Source organism: Phymastichus coffea, unplaced genomic scaffold (genome assembly GCF_024137745.1).
Source record: "Phymastichus coffea isolate CEN01 unplaced genomic scaffold, Cenicafe_Pcof_1.1 PCOF00046, whole genome shotgun sequence".
NCBI lineage: Eukaryota > Metazoa > Arthropoda > Insecta > Hymenoptera > Eulophidae > Phymastichus > Phymastichus coffea.
In genome coordinates, this window is record NW_026706857.1 from 1,625,260 (window position 1) to 1,642,139 (window position 16,880).

At 36.1% G+C, this 16,880-nt stretch overlaps 2 protein-coding genes across 2 annotated transcripts; both read left to right on the top strand.

The window, feature by feature from the left end:
* The first annotated feature begins 4,263 nt into the window (after positions 1-4,263).
* LOC131664898 (transmembrane protein 62-like) lies at positions 4,264-10,031 on the top strand. Its single transcript, XM_058936346.1, has 14 exons — positions 4,264-4,462; positions 5,102-5,346; positions 5,412-5,523; positions 5,610-5,747; positions 6,334-6,660; positions 6,878-7,010; positions 7,707-7,862; positions 7,947-8,094; positions 8,164-8,286; positions 8,366-8,447; positions 8,515-8,652; positions 8,729-8,903; positions 8,975-9,202; positions 9,284-10,031. The coding sequence occupies exons 2-14, from the start codon at positions 5,146-5,148 to the stop codon at positions 9,372-9,374; spliced, it is 2,052 nt and encodes a 683-aa protein (XP_058792329.1). The 5' UTR covers positions 4,264-4,462; positions 5,102-5,145; the 3' UTR covers positions 9,375-10,031.
* A 223-nt stretch (positions 10,032-10,254) lies between these two features.
* LOC131664897 (structural maintenance of chromosomes protein 3) lies at positions 10,255-16,691 on the top strand. Its single transcript, XM_058936344.1, has 19 exons — positions 10,255-10,389; positions 10,894-10,969; positions 11,059-11,237; positions 11,305-11,463; positions 11,547-11,706; positions 11,786-12,071; positions 12,156-12,330; positions 12,405-12,518; positions 12,596-12,846; positions 12,916-13,059; positions 13,136-13,447; positions 13,517-13,828; positions 13,901-14,102; positions 14,175-14,465; positions 14,553-14,815; positions 14,892-15,057; positions 15,154-15,292; positions 15,374-15,611; positions 15,690-16,691. Exons 1-19 carry the CDS (start codon positions 10,375-10,377, stop codon positions 15,814-15,816), a joined length of 3,609 nt encoding a protein of 1,202 aa, XP_058792327.1. The 5' UTR covers positions 10,255-10,374; the 3' UTR covers positions 15,817-16,691.
* The last annotated feature ends 189 nt before the right edge of the window (positions 16,692-16,880 follow it).

Consider the following 16,880-nt stretch of genomic DNA (forward strand, 5'->3'; position numbering starts at 1 on the left):
AGGCGGTTCCTCTTTGTTTTTCGTATCCTGTTTCAACGACAACTTTTTCTTTTGTTCTAGCCCGTGCACCTGTTGTTTCCCTTGTGAAAACATCCCTTTTTGTATTTACATAGAAATTGGATGCTTTTTTGCGCGCATTCAGAGTGCTGTTTACACGACATGAACGCAGAGATAAGACTGAAACGATCAATGAGCTATTTTTAGGCCAATAAGAGCCAATCAATCGAGAAATTAAAGCGCGAACCGTTTTATAAACTGCAAACTAATTGCAAGAGCGCGATAAAACTGCTCTTGCTTTCGCTTATCTTGCTCACTTCGGCATCCATGACGCGCGCTCTCGTAATATTTGCATAAATCAAGGAAGGAAATCGACTTCCTTCCCGGCATTTTGATTTTCTGAGCAGCGTCGAACAACTAGTATCGGTTTCGCAATTGAATGTCCATTAGCCGAAAAACAAAACAAGCCACCGGTTAAATATCCAAATGGCGCGGAGAGGAGCCAAAGTTTTTACAGCCGAGTCTGAGCGTTGCAGGCTAATCAGTTTCGCGCGCGCTCTCCTGCGCAATCGGAGCTCGTCGAAGCGTCGTTCGAAAGTTTCAGCGCATCTTGCCAAAAAGAATGCGCGGCTGCGAGCGCGAGATCAAACGATATAGATAGGATAGAAAGGGCTGCGCGAACACACACGCACGCGCGCGCGACGCGGGTCGGCAAAAGGTATTCAGGCCGCGACGGCGCAAGGCCGTATTATACACACGTATATATATCTATCGCTCTCTTGGCGCGCGAGTAAAAGTGCACCGCATTAATGTAGGTTGCTCCGTGCCTCCGGGCTACGACGTTCGCCGCGCGCCGTGTCTGCCATGCGTGCAGTGCGCGCTGACGAATTTCGCCGAGCAGCGCTTTGTTGTCAGGTGCGCGCGGCCGCAATCCACTTGCTCCGCGTTATCGCGATTATCGAGCGCGCCTGCCCGAGGATCGGCTCGGATTATCTCCGTCGCGCGCTCGAAAAAGGATGCGCAATCTCATCGACGAGCGAAATTACCAACCCAATTTTTATCTCGATCGCTCTTCATTTATCAATATGCATGAAATACGTGCGGGATCATCTTGACTTCAAGGTGAACCAATGCCAGTGATAAAACTCCAGAAATTGCATTATTCATTTGACAGCAATATGTCGGTGTATGTCTTGCTCAATTTCAAAAGAATTAATTTATTTTGGAACGACCAGCCGCTGACACGAGATTATGACCCAATACATACGGACACCAGCTTATATTCGCTCATTTGGTTTCTTTTTTCATTTTTTTTTTTTTTTTTTTTTTTTTTCGAAAAACAAAAATTCCTTCCCTCGGAAAATCAACCTCTTGTATATAATCTACGTTCTTATAAGCTGATTTACGAGCAATTTATGCGCCTTTTAAGTGTCCACATTGCGCACTTTTGATTGCACGTTATGCCTGGCTTTTATTACGCCACGACTCGGGAAGGAAAAAAGGAAGCCGTCAAACGTTATTTGTCGATAAATAGTTAAAATGGCGATGCCGAAATTTTCCTGCCGAAATTATACGTCGCGTCGATGGACGGGGAAAAAAGTGTTGAACCTTCGAGCGTCACGTAATTACAGTGTTCTGCACATGCACAGCTGTCGAATCAATTATCCTATTCGGCATACTGAACACTCTCTTTCTCTCGCAGGCAGCGATCAGCTGTTGCGAGCGTCCTTCACGCCGTCGCCTTTACGTACCGTTGCCTTTGTGTGTTCGAATTTTCGCGCTGATAGAAAGCTCGAGAGCTCGAGAAGGTGATGCAGCCGGCGATGATGCCAAGAGTGAACGGTCGACTGGGAACGCGTTTTATGGGCAAAGCTGTATTTACGTACGAAGACGCTTGCGCGATTTTGCTTGTAGGCAATTATCGATTACGATCGAATCGTGATGCTCGTCGAGATTCGTCGGTGGATTAAATTTTACTTTCGCTGATAAATGCTGCGCCTATCCGCGCTCAAACTCGATGTTTCGTTGTCTCAGTGCTGGACAATGCTTTTGTTCTAAAATTATACAAGTTGTTAAAACGTATTATCGTTTTCGTTGTACACATTTTCGCTGCAAAGATGTATGCATATTATAAAGCCCGCTTGCACGTCGAATATGCGCTCGCTGATCACTCACTGCTGTCTTCGTCAAGCCCAAGGTCCGCTATGAGTCTTGCGTTCCGAGAATCCCAGTGAGAAAGCGAGACAGGTTGAACACAAATAACGACACCAGGGTAAATGTGAAGATGACGGTTTGTTTGTGTAACTCCTATATGTACAAAACGACTACACCATGTGTAATTGCCAATAATGCTACAGCAAACATTGTTAATTTGAGTATGTTGACTTCGCACATCACAAGCAGTTCAGTAGCTAGTGATCGTTTTATTATCATTTGTGCTTAAGGATTTTATTCGACAAATTTCCTTCATTTTACAAATACAAAATAAAATAGACAATTATTAACTAAAAACCAGGGATCCGCTAAATTTTATTCGTCACTACTTGCGCCGATTGCATCTCACAGTGTTTCCAAAAATGTACGTTTAAATGCCTTCAATTATAGCACTCTATCAGCTAAGAAGTCGCAAGTTATAGATATTGTATTATTATCGCGTACACATTTTGGAAGGCATATGGTCGCATCATTAGTATTGACCATCAATATTTTTTATGAAACTCGTACGTTCATGGAATGAAGTACAATAACATGTGACACCTGCGGCACTAGGAGACATAATCTATTTAGGCAAGGATAATTTCTATTTTATACACAAACTAACAGTATGTGAAAAAGACATTGCAATAGCCATTCAAGTATTGTTTGGATAAGTAATATAAAAGACGGTACAATCGATTTAATTAGGACAGTTGAAGGATTAAATTCTAAATAAGGAATAAATTAACAGAGCATTAGCTCCACAGAATACATCGATAAATGACCGGGAATTCCTGTTGATTCATCACATAGTTGAGTCTTCGACTATTTTCACCATTAATAAATATGCTAATGGCCGTTGAGGCTGTGGCAGATGCTAATATACCTTCTTTGGGATATCATAGCTTTATTCTGAGATTTAAATGCGATTTTTTTTAGATACAGTAGTTCAAGCTCGTTTAAAAGAACTAGAAGTTCAGATAAAAACATATTGATACAATGCCGTAGTTAATGTGACAGATTTTCTTCGTATACCTGCAACTTTCAATGAGCTAATGATAGCTCGCTATAAGGTTTACATCTTACAATGAATGAGCAGAATACAATAAGCGAGTGATTTTTTAATTATTCTCATTATTACATTTGAACAGTACAACGGTATACTGTATTAAAATAGTAGATCGTGCCTATCTGGAATTAAAGTCGTGATTCCATAATCAGAAGGTTGCGTGTTCATATCACACATCGGGGTCACCACTGTGAAGGTTATGCGTGGAGTGATGCCGGGTTGCAAGTCGAATGCGTTCGTTGATCACTCGCTGCTACTAGTTTACACCAAGCCCAAGGTTCGCTATGAGTCTTGCGCTCCGGGAATCTCGGTGAGAAAGTAAAACAGGTTGAATACAAATAACGACGCTAAGTTAAATGTAAAGAGGACGGTTTATTTGTGTACATCTTATATGTACAAAATGACTAAAATGTCACGCGCAGCCAGCACTGTAGCATGCGGAGAAAATTGTGGGAAAACTTGGAAGGAGGCACGACTAAACAGCTCTATACTTCTTCACGGTAGCGATGCTTCACAGTTGCTTCACGAACAAACGTCGCTTGAGTACTGCTGGCAGCACTTAGCGCTAGAAGACCGCTCTCGCCTCTCGGTGCGAGCGCCTGCTTTCACGACTAGTGATGAGACTGGAGAGTGCTGCCAGCTTCCGTGACTAGACAAGGGCGCCACAAGTTTACATTGAAAACACCACATATAACCTCGTATATAAGCCATAATCAAACATGCCACGTCGTCGCTAAATAATATGAAAAAATGAAAATCCAAACTAATCCTCAAGGCTCTCCAGGCCGCAATGATGACACAGGAATAACGTAGCTGCATCCATTCAGCTATCCGTCAAATCCTTTGATCCCGCGTTTGAAAATAATTGGAATGTTGCGCAATAAAATTCGAACACACTTTGGCGTCGCAGTCGCGTCATGCGCAGTCAGAAAAATCGAAGACTCGACTACTGACGAAATCAGCTGTTCAAAATGGCGTTGAAGCGCACATGCGCTGCAGAGACATATATATATAACACTACGTCAAGGTTCCTTCGGTCGCTGCTAGAAATTGACACGAAGCAAGACGACGTTGTCTAAGTGTAAGTCGAGCAAGAAGAAGAAGCAACGACACGCCACGATAGGCATCGGTGAAGAGATGAGCACGCACTTCCTTCGTCACGAGTACTTTAGCCGGCCTCCTCGTGGCGGTTTCAACGAGGTAAGAATCGCGTGAGCGCCGCTGTTGAAAAGGACATTGTGCGCCTGTGTGCATTGTATTTCGATTTTAATCGCAAGGTAGTGTCTGCCTCCCAACCCTATGATCAATTCCATAAATATGTGTAGAAAAACGAGAGAGTGGATATCGCACGATAGCAATCAATAAATAAAGCCTATAACTAAGTAAATTGCACTTTCGCCGAAGCTGTTGATAAGAGGCATTACTTGCACTGATGCTTGTTTCCTTTCGTATAGTGTTTTACTCTCCGCATCAATACAATGCAATATCGCTGCTACCGCGCGGAAGACAATTATACCCGACTCGCAGCAGCTTACACGTTTGTGTATCTCTCTCGCTCCACGCGCTCTTTTATATGTGCATACAGGTCTCTTCTTTTATATTTTCAATGCGGGATCACGACGACGCTGTACATTGGACTAAATTGATCTATTGTATGGTAATTTAAGAAATATTCTTCACTTTTTCTTTTTCTCGTATTTACCAATCCGATTTACTCGGTTATTTCATGAACGATAATTTGAAACAACAATAAAACTTTAGCCCCGAGCTTTTCTACCTTTGGTAAGTAACAAGTTGCACGACTGACTATATTTTTAATAAATATTGTCTGTTCAACAGATACCGGGTGTGTACTAAGCGCCCCAATGGGCAGCGTTTAGAAAATGAAAATCGCAAAGTTTACATTGGCCATTCTTATGCTGGTGTTGATGCTGTCGGTCTTCGTCGCCAATGTCGCAAATTTCATCGACGTCGACTCTTATGTCCTCGATGACATCAATGAGGCAACAACTTCAACAAAATGGTCTAAGCCTAAGAAATACGACATTGGCGATTCGCCCGATCATCTTCTTTGGTTTCTCCAAGTTAGTTTCTAAACAAACTTTTTTCGTGCGGCTCGATGTTTATCGCTTTTTTGCCTTGTTTGCAGATTACAGACTTGCATTTGAGTATATTTCGGGACGCCACAAGAGTACCGGAGTTCAAGGAATTTTGTGATATTACTGTTGGTTCGATAAAGCCCGAAGTCGTTCTTGCGTCCGGTACAATTCTTCATTAATGCTGTTGCGCGATTCATTAATTATATCATGTATCAAGGATTTCATTCTTTTATTCTTATATTACGCAGGCGACTTGACAGATGCAAAAACGTCAGACAGAGTTGGCTCGCGGCAATTTTTAGAAGAATGGTTACACTACAAAAAGACCCTCGACGATTCTAAAGTTACCGAAAAAACAACGTGGCTTGACGTGAGAGGCAATCATGGTAAATGACGCACAGGACTCATTAACCTTTAACTCCCTCTTGTACATGTGTACATTTGCAAACTGTACAGTCATAAGATTCTGGTCACGAATTCCCTCTTTCCACTGTTTATATCTCTCTCGAAATTCTAGAAAATCGACGCTCTAATTGAGACAGTTCAAAATAACATTCCATTGTGTTCCATAAAAAATGCCGTCATATTTTTGTGAGTAATTCATAAAAATGAGTATACAAGTTGAATTTGCATTTCATTGGAAAGAAAAGAAATGAATGACTGGTTAAAGTTCATTATTACACAACTCATTTTATTAATATCCAAACCAGTTTAATACATTATACCTTTTATAGTCTATAAATGGCTTCATTAAAAATTAAAAAAGAAGAGTTTCATCTTAAAATAGTTCCAAACGGTATTCTTATTGTAATAGACGAATTCTTGATTTACGGAGAAATATTCTTGTCAAATGGAATATCTTCTGATTACAGGAAAATCTTTTAGATACAGTTCTCTATTTATACGAATGCTACATTTTCAATGTATAAAAAAATACATACGGGAATGATGCTCTTTTCTCTTCCTCGGCAGACAATTTCAACGTATTCAACTACGAATCAAAGGAGAATTACTTCGCCAACTACTCGGTGCAGGGTCGCAAGCACGCGCGCTCCTACATGCACGAGGTACTCAAGGGCCAAGACAAGTACTCCTTCATAGCAATAGACGCGTGCTTGATGCCAGGACCAAAGAGGCCCTTCAACTTTGTCGGTCTGCTTGACGAGCTCGAGATTGACAAGATTCACCGGTTAGCCAAGAAGGCGAGAGAAGACGAGGTGGATTTTCTTGTCTGGTTTGGCCACTATCCAACCTCGTGCATTGTCGCGCCCAACGAGGGTGGAATTAAAGCTATCATAGGTATTGTGTCTTCCGTCAATTTTTCGGTCAAGGTCTGTAAGTTTGCATCGAGAGAAATTGCTCTAGGATGAATGTCGGTTTAGTATGTAGACTAATCAGATACTAGCTACTAACTTAGTCTCGATGCCTTTCAAACATTCTCTCGGTGCAAAGTGGCACAAATATTTAACATAATGGTAAAGGACGCATTGTGTTAAAAATCAAAATAATCATCCAGGCAAATACGAGGAAAGCATGACGTATTTGTGCGGTCACTTTCATACGCTTGGTGGCACAGTGCCTAACATGTACAGTTTGCAGCGGCCTGGCTTTCTCGAGCTGGAATTGGCTGATTGGAAAGATAATAGAATGTAAGCACTCATATTACTATAGATCTTATTACGTCTACTTCGAATCTTCGCGCTCTCTCTTCAGTAATACACACACATTTATATGTATGTACACACATCTCACGCTTAGCGTGCCAAAACTGGCGCTCGACAATCCATATACTTGCATACTACTCTTGTCTCTAGTCTAATGTTTCCTATAGAGCTGCGCCTTTTACGTGAGGTACGAGCGCAGGCACGCGAAACTTAATAACCGGAGGATCGCAAGTTCCATCATACCATATTTACTCTATTTCTAGAGAATGTTATATTGTGTTCGCGAAATTTATTTTAAAATTGCTATTGGTTGTCAAGTTGATTGTATTTTTCTCGAATTATACTTTTGAGTTCGTTCAGAACAATGCACGATTGTTGCTGATTTACTTTGCGACTATACAATTGCATAACTTATTATGTCAGAGGAGCACTATCGCGACGGTTGAAGAAAAAAAATTATGTAAATACTCGCTATACAAATTGAAACTTACGTAAATTCTCTAATGCACGCAAGCAACACATTAAGTACAGTTCCTGTCGTCAAAATTACCGCTTATCGCGACGTTTTTTTCTTTTTTCTTTAACTGCGAACTTTCTCATACTTAACAATTGAATGCGGCATTGAGAATTTCTTACAGTGCGATCCCATTAATAGTTCAAATAACGACTTCTGCGATACAGGTATAGACTTGGTGTAATTGATCATGGACAATTTTCGTTCGTTGACGTTGAACATCGCGACTGGCCCGTCGTTCTCGTGACAAATCCAAAAAATGCTCAATTCTCAATGCCCAGGAAAGAAAATTTGCAATCAATCATTGACTCAACGCACATTAGGTAATGAATAATCATACATTTGCAACGTGTGACTGATAAATTAATATTTTCCTTTATTAATACTTTGGAATTTTTTTATTATAGGATTTTAGCTTTTTCAATTTCAAGTATAAAGACGGTAAAAGTTCGAATAAATCATGAAAATTGGATGGACTGCAAAAATGTGAAAGGACCTTTATATGTAGTAAGGTGGGACTCCTTAAACTATAAGACTGGTATTCACAATATTCAGGTAACGCTATTTCAAACGGAAATAATTAGTTTTCTCCTAAAATAACACGAGTGGTGATGTGTTTTGCAGGTAACGGTTACAGATTCCGAAGGAAGAGAAAAAACTATAACACAAGCATTTTCCTTAGACGGAAGTAGACTTGCTTTTGATGTTTTACCAAGATTAATACTCATGTCGGATGTTAGTCATATTGTAAGTGTAATACAATAGTAATATAAACTCTTTACAACTGCTATCAAATGTATATTAATATTTATATTTGCAAATTCAGTTCCAGATTTCATTCGTGATCCTCTTCCTCATGTTAGTTTTACCGTTGTGCTGCCTTCGTGTCTATCATAATGCTTATTATTGTAAGTTATCAAAGGATCATTTAATGTTTTATGGTCAAATACTTATAATGTGTTCAATTTTTTTCAGTAATGAATAATAGAAGTACTACCCCACCGAGACCTCGTATTAAATGCTTTCGTTGGTGGCTTAGGAACCATTGGATATTGTCGACTGTAGATCGTCTATTCTTCCCTTTAGTTTTATATGCAATATATCTATTTATTGGTGAGCAGAAGTAATTAAAAATAACCTTTCTGTGTATGACCTATGATTGCATAATTTTATCGTTCTTTTGCAATAGGACCATGGATTATAGGTGAAATTATTGACAATCATACTGGCGTTGTTTTTGCATGGGGAACATACGTTGGCAACTCATTTTTGCCTGGATCTTTTACGTATGCATACGGTTTCTTCCAGCTATTGACTTTCCATTGCCCATTAACGCTTCTTGTAGCACACGGCATTAGTAGACGGTAAATATCAACTTACCATAAGCATATAGATTCACTTTTGTGTGCAATGTATTATGTAATTTTGTTGGCAGACTATGGCAGCTAGAAAAACCTCATAAGAAAACAACAAAGATACTGTCTAAATTTTGGGAACAATTACCATTTCTTCTACTGGTGTCTCTGCAATCGACTATGATCTTTCTATTTTGGCTGGCTTACGGAACTGTCGCAACTATTCTATGTCCACTTAGAACCTGGAGTTTATTTATGGCTATTTTTTTATGGTACCAAGTTTATAACATGCCTCCAAAATGTTTAAGGTAAATCTTTAAATTCATTAATTGCGTATTGTGAATTGATTTCATTGGATTATGTAATATTAACATTGACTTTTTTCATAGATCTGCAGCAAAGGTTTGGTGTTCTCATGGTCATATAGTTACTGACGACAAAGAAAAAAATCAACGAAACACTAACAACGATCTAAGATAAAATAGTATTTTCTAAGATAAAATAGCAATATTCATCAATATTTATTTATTTGGCCGAGTATTGTACATGATATTATATTATTTTAAAAATATTTTGTTATATTCTCACTAATTCTTACATATATTAGCAAAGTATGTGAAATTTTTCAAAAAAATTAGAAAGTCAATTTTAGTGGTAATAGACAAATGAAAGTCGCATCAATTTCTCGTACTTTATGTACAGAATTGGTTGATCAAAAAAATAATGTTACACACGTAGTTGAATGCTAAAATTAATTTGACAATAAGTCACATTATCTTGATGATTTTAATATTAATCAAGTATTAATTAACGTATTTTTTTAAACCTGTAAACACTCTACAAAACAACAACAAAAAACAAATGTAATCATTAAGCAGACACTTGTTGCATAAGTACATTTTTTAAAGTATTTATGAGACAATTTTGATCGTTGTTTAAATTGAGACAGTAATGTTATATATGTTGGCCAAATTCTTGGATTGTATTAAATAAATCTAATTGTTTAATTTATATGAATCAATTTTTGAAATGGTATTAATAAATTAATGTATTTGATTGGATAGTTTCTTCCTGGTAAAATATACCTATTTTTTAAATCACTGTACAAAACTAAAGAAATAAATGTATCATAAACTCTATAAAAAATTACTGTATGATCTATTATTCCATAAAAGTCCCGGTAATTATACGACGAATCCAATAGCTTAAGATTCACAAAGCATTACTCTATAAATTACCATTTTGAATAATGTCACCAGAAATCACTATTAAAAATTTCCCGCGTAATCATAGGGAATTAGATCATAAATTCCTGGAACGTTGTAAATGTTGGCAACATTGCAGCAGCCAGCATCATAATTATTGGGATAGCGGTATCGATGATCTATTGGTAAATAAAGTACTTGTTTGCTAAATAATTGTGGAAAAGACTTAAAAATTACACGTGAACAATGTTCATGTGATAAATTAACAACGAAATATGTTTATTAAGCAGGTGAGCACTGACTTTCTTACATGTTTTATACTTATTTTTATTTGCGGTTTTGATTATCTTTCATAACTTATTTTCAGAGTTTTATAGATTTTTATAAATCATTGTTATTAACTCGTCAACATTTCACGCATTTTTCCTGCCACATTAAACTTAATAACATTCACTCAAAATATCTGGTATTGAGTAACAATTGATTTACTTACAATAAACTCAATTCCAAATACAACTTGTCAAAATATACACAGTTTTTCACTATAGTTCTATGATATTTGAGTAATCTGATAGCTATAGAATGAAGTTATTATACTTGTACTACGTTTTTTCAATAAACTAATATCTACCTAAAATCTCAAAAAATTAACTTTTGAATTATAACTCTAACCTATTAATGGCATGCATAACATGTTTAGTTTACTTTAAGTAAGAAAGTAAATTAAAATAACTACTGTTACTTCTCAGATGATAATTTCTTGAATATAAAATGATTTTTAATGACTGTTATAGGTCATTATTCAAGGTTTTAAATCCTACAGAGAGCAAACAGTAGTAGAACCCTTTGATCCCAGGCATAATGTAGTTGGTAAGCTTTATATTTCTTGTTTATATTATTATTATTATTATTATTATTATTAAGTGTAAAAAATTAATATTCTATTTTTATTTTAATAGTTGGAAGAAACGGTTCTGGAAAAAGTAATTTTTTCTATGCAATTCAATTTGTACTGAGTGATGAATTCTCTCATTTACGACCAGAGCAGCGTCAAGCGCTACTCCATGAAGGTACTGGACCCAGGGTGATTTCTGCTCATGTAGAAATTATCTTTGATAATTCAGATGGCAGATTGCCGGTAAGTTATAGTGCCAATTATTGATTGGAAAGATTGTTTTGGATTCTTAATGAAATTATATTTTCAGATTGACAAAGATGAAGTATATTTGAGAAGAGTCATTGGCTCGAAAAAGGATCAATACTTTCTTAATAAAAAAATTGTTACTAGAAGTGATGTAATGAATCTACTGGAGTCAGCTGGATTTTCAAGATCAAATCCATACTATATTGTCAAACAAGGAAAGGTATGAGCAATTCACATTGATCACTATTGTGCATATATGTCTAATGTCTAATACTTCTAATATTGGAAGTTATTGTTTTTCAGATAAATCAAATGGCAACTGCTCCTGATTCTCAACGATTGAAATTGCTGCGAGAAGTAGCTGGAACTAGAGTTTATGATGATAGAAGAGAAGAATCAAAAGCTATTTTAAAGGAAACTGAAGGAAAACTTGAAAAAATACAAGATTTTCTTCGTACAATTGGTAAAGAAAAGTATATACTATATAAAACTATATATAATGTCATATCACATATTTTTTAATATACATGTTATATTTTTAGAGGAAAGATTGCAAACATTAAAAGAAGAGAAAGAAGAACTTAAGGAATATCAAAAATGGGATAAGCAGAGAAGAACGTTGGAATACATTATTCATGAACGCGAACTAAAGGAAAACAAGCGTAAGCTTGAAGAATTGGAAACTTCTCGAGCTAAAAGTGGTCATGAACAAGCCAGTTTAACTGCTGAAGTTAAAACTGCTCAAGAAAAAGTAAAATTAGCAACTAAAAGGCATAAAGAAGCCAAAAAGGAAGCACAAACTGCAAAAGAAGAACGTGATACACTAAGGTACAATAATGATTGTATCAATAGATACTCTCTTTGTTATGGCCAAAAAACTTAAAATAATTATTTTTGTAATACTTTTTGCAGTGCGGAACAACAACAACTTTTAAAAGAAAAAACCAAGCTTACTTTTACTATAAATGATTTGATGGAAGAAGTTAGAGGTGATAATGATAGTCGGAAGAGAGCTGAAGAAGAGTTAGACAAATTGAAAAGTCAAATAGCTGCAAAAGAAGCAGAACTTGAAAATATTAAGCCACAAGTAAACTTTATAGATTAGCAATATTCCGTTTCTTATTTTAAATGTATCTACTAATTCACAATCTCTTATTTTAGTATGAAGAAATGAAACGTAAAGAAGAAGAAATTACAAGGGAACTTGCATTAAAAGAACAAAAACGTAAAGAACTTTATGCTAAACAAGGAAGAGGCAGTCAATTCACCACCAAAGTAAGATATAGAACATTTTTGCAGGTTGAAATGTAAATAATATTTGTAACATTTTTATTAAATTTGGTTTTTACTAGGCTGAAAGAGATAACTGGATTCAGCAAGAGTTGAAACAGTTAAATAAGCAGATTAAAGATAAAGAAGAGCATATGAAAAAGATTACTGAGGACTTAAAAAAAGATGAAGAAAAGCGTGGGTCTTTGGACAAGAAAATTCAAGAATATACAAAAGAGATGGAACGTCAGAAGGCATCTATTGATGAGCATAATAAACAGTATTACGATTTAAATAAGTTGAAGGACCAATGTCAAGCTCAACGTAAAGAACAGTATGTATTACACAAATATCAAACGTTTTCAATCTAATCATATGTACTATAATTATTTTTTCCATTTAGATATCGTCAGGAAAGTATTCTTCAACTCAATTTATCAGGATTAAAGGAAGATTTGGCTAAAGCTGATCAAAGTCTCAGGTCAATGGCTGGCAAACCTATTCTGAATGGCAGAGATAGTGTTCGTAAAGTTTTGGATACATTTAGGTAAGATTGATTGACTAAAATAAATTTGTTTGTGATTGTTTAAATAAATTTTAACCAAAATCCTTTATTTTTATAGAGAGCGATCAGACATGGCTAGAGAAGTCAGTAGCTACTATGGACCAGTGATTGAGAACTTTGATTGCGATAAAAGCGTATACATGGCTGTTGAAGTGACGGCTGGTAATCGTCTTTTCCATCATATTGTTGAAACTGATAAATTTGGTACCAAAATTTTGAAAGAAATGAATAACCAGCGTTTACCTGGTGAAGTTACGTTCATGCCCCTCAACCGATTACACGTCAGAGCAATTGATTATCCGAAAACACCTGATGCTATTCCAATGATTTCTAAATTGAATTATGATGAGAAATACGACAAGGCAATGAGGTAACAATCAATTACATTGGTATATAACATTTTTAAAAGATTTTTATTATAGTTATATTTTATTTCTAGATATATTTTTGGTAAAACTTTAATCTGCCGTAATTTGGAAGCAGCAACAAGTCTCGCCAGAACGTCAGGTCTTGATTGTGTAACATTGGAAGGAGATCAAGTATCTTCAAAAGGTTCTTTGACCGGTGGCTATTTTAATACCTTAAGATCCCGTTTAGAAATACAGAAAAATAGATCAGAACTGATGTCTCACATCACAGATATGGAAAATCAGTTATCTAAATTGAAAGAAGACATCAGAAATGCCGATCGTAACATCAGCTCTTATGTGAGTGAAATGCAGCGTACAGAGACGAAAAATAGCAAAGCTAGGTATGTATTTTACTGAATAAAAAACAAAGAAACGTAGTTAGACATTTAATATATATTTTGCTATTATTTTAGGGACATATACGATAAAATGAAGGGTGAAATTCGCATAATGAAAGAAGAACTTTCTGCTATTGAAAGATATAGAGTCCCAAAAGAAAAGAGCTTACAACAATGTAAATCCAGTTTGGAAGCAATGGCTGCTACAAAAGAAGGTTTGGAAAGTGAACTTCATCAAGATTTAATGGAGCAGCTATCTGTTGCTGATCAACATCAGGCATGTTTTTATTCACTAGCTTATTATGCATATCAAATGTAAGGCTTATTATGAAAAATGTTTGTGTTTCAGGTTGATCAATTGAATGATGCCATTCGACGTTTGACGAAAGAAAACAAGGAAGCTTTTGTAAAGAGAATGAAGCTGGAAGCTGAAAAAAATAAGTTAGAGAATTTACTTACAAATAACTTGGTTCGTAGAAAAGATGAATTAGTGCAGGCTCTACAAGAAATTTCAGTTGAAGATCGACAAAGGTTGTTAGATACTTCTAAGGCACAGTTGTCAGATATTGAAAAAAGATTATTGAAAAATCAATCTGAATTTAAAGCTCAAAATGAAAAAGTTGCTGCAGCTGCTAAAAAGGTAAATTTGTTAATGCACATAAAATAATTTTCTTACAAAGCAGAATTGTATATTATCGTTATAATTATTTTTTTCTTTTTGTTTTAGCAAAAACAAGAAGCTTTGGAAGTTGAAAAATGGAAAGCTATTGAAAAAGAAGCACAAGAAAAAATGGAATCAGATGCGAAGGATTTGGAAAAGTTAGCTAGTAAAATGAATATGTTGCAGCAAAATATCTCAGAATTAACACAAAAAATAACTGAACTTGGTGCTCTTCCAAATAAAGATACATATGCAAAGTTTACTAATATGACAACCAAACAATTATTCAAGAAAATGGAGGAAGCCAACAGTCAGTTAAAGAAATACAGGTAACTTAAAGCACCTTGTACTTAATGTAGAAAAGGAGTCACTGTATAATTACGTGAAATTGTTCTTAATTTTCAGTCATGTTAATAAAAAAGCTTTAGATCAATTCATATCGTTCAGTGAACAGAAAGAAAAGCTGGTGAAGAGGAAAGAAGAATTGGACAGAGCTGACGATAAGATTAAAGAGCTGATGTTAGTTCTTGAGCAAAGAAAGTGTGAAGCTATTCAGTTTACATTTAAACAGGTAAAATTTAAAACATAAATATTTGAAGATTTGGTTGATGATTGGTATTGGTATATTTACGGTATGAGAAATTTCTAATAATTTTAATCGTTTCAGGTCAGCAAATATTTCTCTGAGGTCTTCAAAAAACTCGTTCCATCTGGTCACGCGCAATTGGTCATGAAAACTGCTGATGGCGAAGATGATGGAGATTCTGTTCCAGAAACTGCTGATTCTGATCGTTTCGTGGGTGTTGGTAAGTTTAAAATACAAATGAATATATATTCGTTTTTATGGAAATCGCCTATAACTGACTAAATGATGTCTCTCATTGCAGGTATTAGGGTATCGTTTACGGGTCACAAGGGCGAAATGAGAGAAATGAATCAACTATCAGGAGGTCAAAAATCACTCGTAGCCTTAGCCAACATTTTTGCAATTCAAAAATGTGATCCCGCTCCGTTTTACTTGTTCGATGAAATTGACCAAGCTCTCGATGCCCAACACAGAAAGGCAGTCGCTGATATGATTCACGAACTCAGTTCTGAAGCTCAGTTTATTACAACTACTTTCAGGTCTAACAAAGAAACAAATTTATTCGAATGAATGCATTTCGAATTATCCTATTTATTTAATAAATTATTACCTTACAGACCTGAATTACTACAGCACGCAAACAAATTCTACGGGGTGAAATTCCGAAATAAAGTATCTCACGTTGAGTGTGTGACGAGAGAAGAGGCGTATGATTTTGTGGAGGACGATCAGACTCACGCATAAGAAGCTGAATCACTTGACTCTTTTTTACAAACAAGAGGCATTATTTTTACGTTTTAATGCAAAAAGTATAACTACTCAGATCATGTTGCGATGAGTAAAGGAAACAACAAACGATGACGAGGTTGTATAGATTATATAGAATCAAAGAATATTACATTCTTAGTTTCTTAGTGAAGTATCGATTGTGTATCTTTAAATTGTAAGAACGATATTGCTATAATTTTTTATCGACGGGAATTCAAATAGTCCATTAACTATTAAGACTTCCAACACTTTTTTAAGATTCACAAGAATTTACGTATAATGTGAAAAATCTGGTGTAAACGCAAATCATGAAATTTAGATCAATTTTTTTAAGACTTTGACTGTCATTTGATGCGATATGATTTAATTTTGATTTTCTTTTAATTTTATGGTATTATCCACTGTATAAGCTGTTTATTTTATGAACGTGAATTTGATAAAAAAAGGTGTATACCTCTTGTAATAAGTCCCTCAATGAATTTTGTATATCGCTATTTATTTTCTAGTTGTTAAATTACAAAGTTGCAAAAGTATAATATAAAACAGTGTATTTCTAAATGAAGCGATTGTCCTGATAATTTACTTCACTTGTTACGCACATTCAAATCACAGAAGAACGCCGATAAAGCAGATACTTAGCATAGCAACAAATCGATCTGGTAACAAAGCCATAAGCAAGCATTTAGCCTAACTTGAAAATTCAAATTGCCGTCGCGTGAGATAGAAAGATAGTGCGCGTCCAAAGGTCATCACATCGTTTATCGATCGTCAAACTCGCGTACAAGATACGAAAATGAGCGCCGGTGCAAATTTATTGATTGCGCCATCGCGCGCCCGCGAGAGAGACAGCGCGTGACGTCACCGGGAATCACGCCACATCCCCCACCAGATAGAACGAGTGATACCATTGGTCCACCAGCGAAGCCAGCGCGAATCCAAAAAGACTCTCGCTTCGCGTGCTTGTGGAAAAGAAAAGCTCGCAGCCGCCGGTGCAACCCACCCCGAAATAAACGGCTTTTCTTCGTTCCTGTCCGCGGTCG

What these genes read in the sequence shown, in the direction of transcription:
- LOC131664898 (XM_058936346.1), top strand. Translation starts at nt 5,146, where the DNA reads ATGAAAATCGCAAAGTTTACATTGGCCATTCTTATGCTGGTGTTGATG. An exon ending in ATCTTCTTTGGTTTCTCCAA is followed by an intron (nt 5,347 to 5,411) that starts GTTAGTTTCTAA and finishes CCTTGTTTGCAG; the next exon opens with ATTACAGACTTGCATTTGAG. An exon ending in ATGCCTCCAAAATGTTTAAG is followed by an intron (nt 9,203 to 9,283) that starts GTAAATCTTTAA and finishes CTTTTTTCATAG; the next exon opens with ATCTGCAGCAAAGGTTTGGT.
- LOC131664897 (XM_058936344.1), top strand. An exon ending in GCAGTCAATTCACCACCAAA is followed by an intron (nt 12,519 to 12,595) that starts GTAAGATATAGA and finishes GGTTTTTACTAG; the next exon opens with GCTGAAAGAGATAACTGGAT. An exon ending in CAAGCTCAACGTAAAGAACA is followed by an intron (nt 12,847 to 12,915) that starts GTATGTATTACA and finishes TTTTCCATTTAG; the next exon opens with ATATCGTCAGGAAAGTATTC.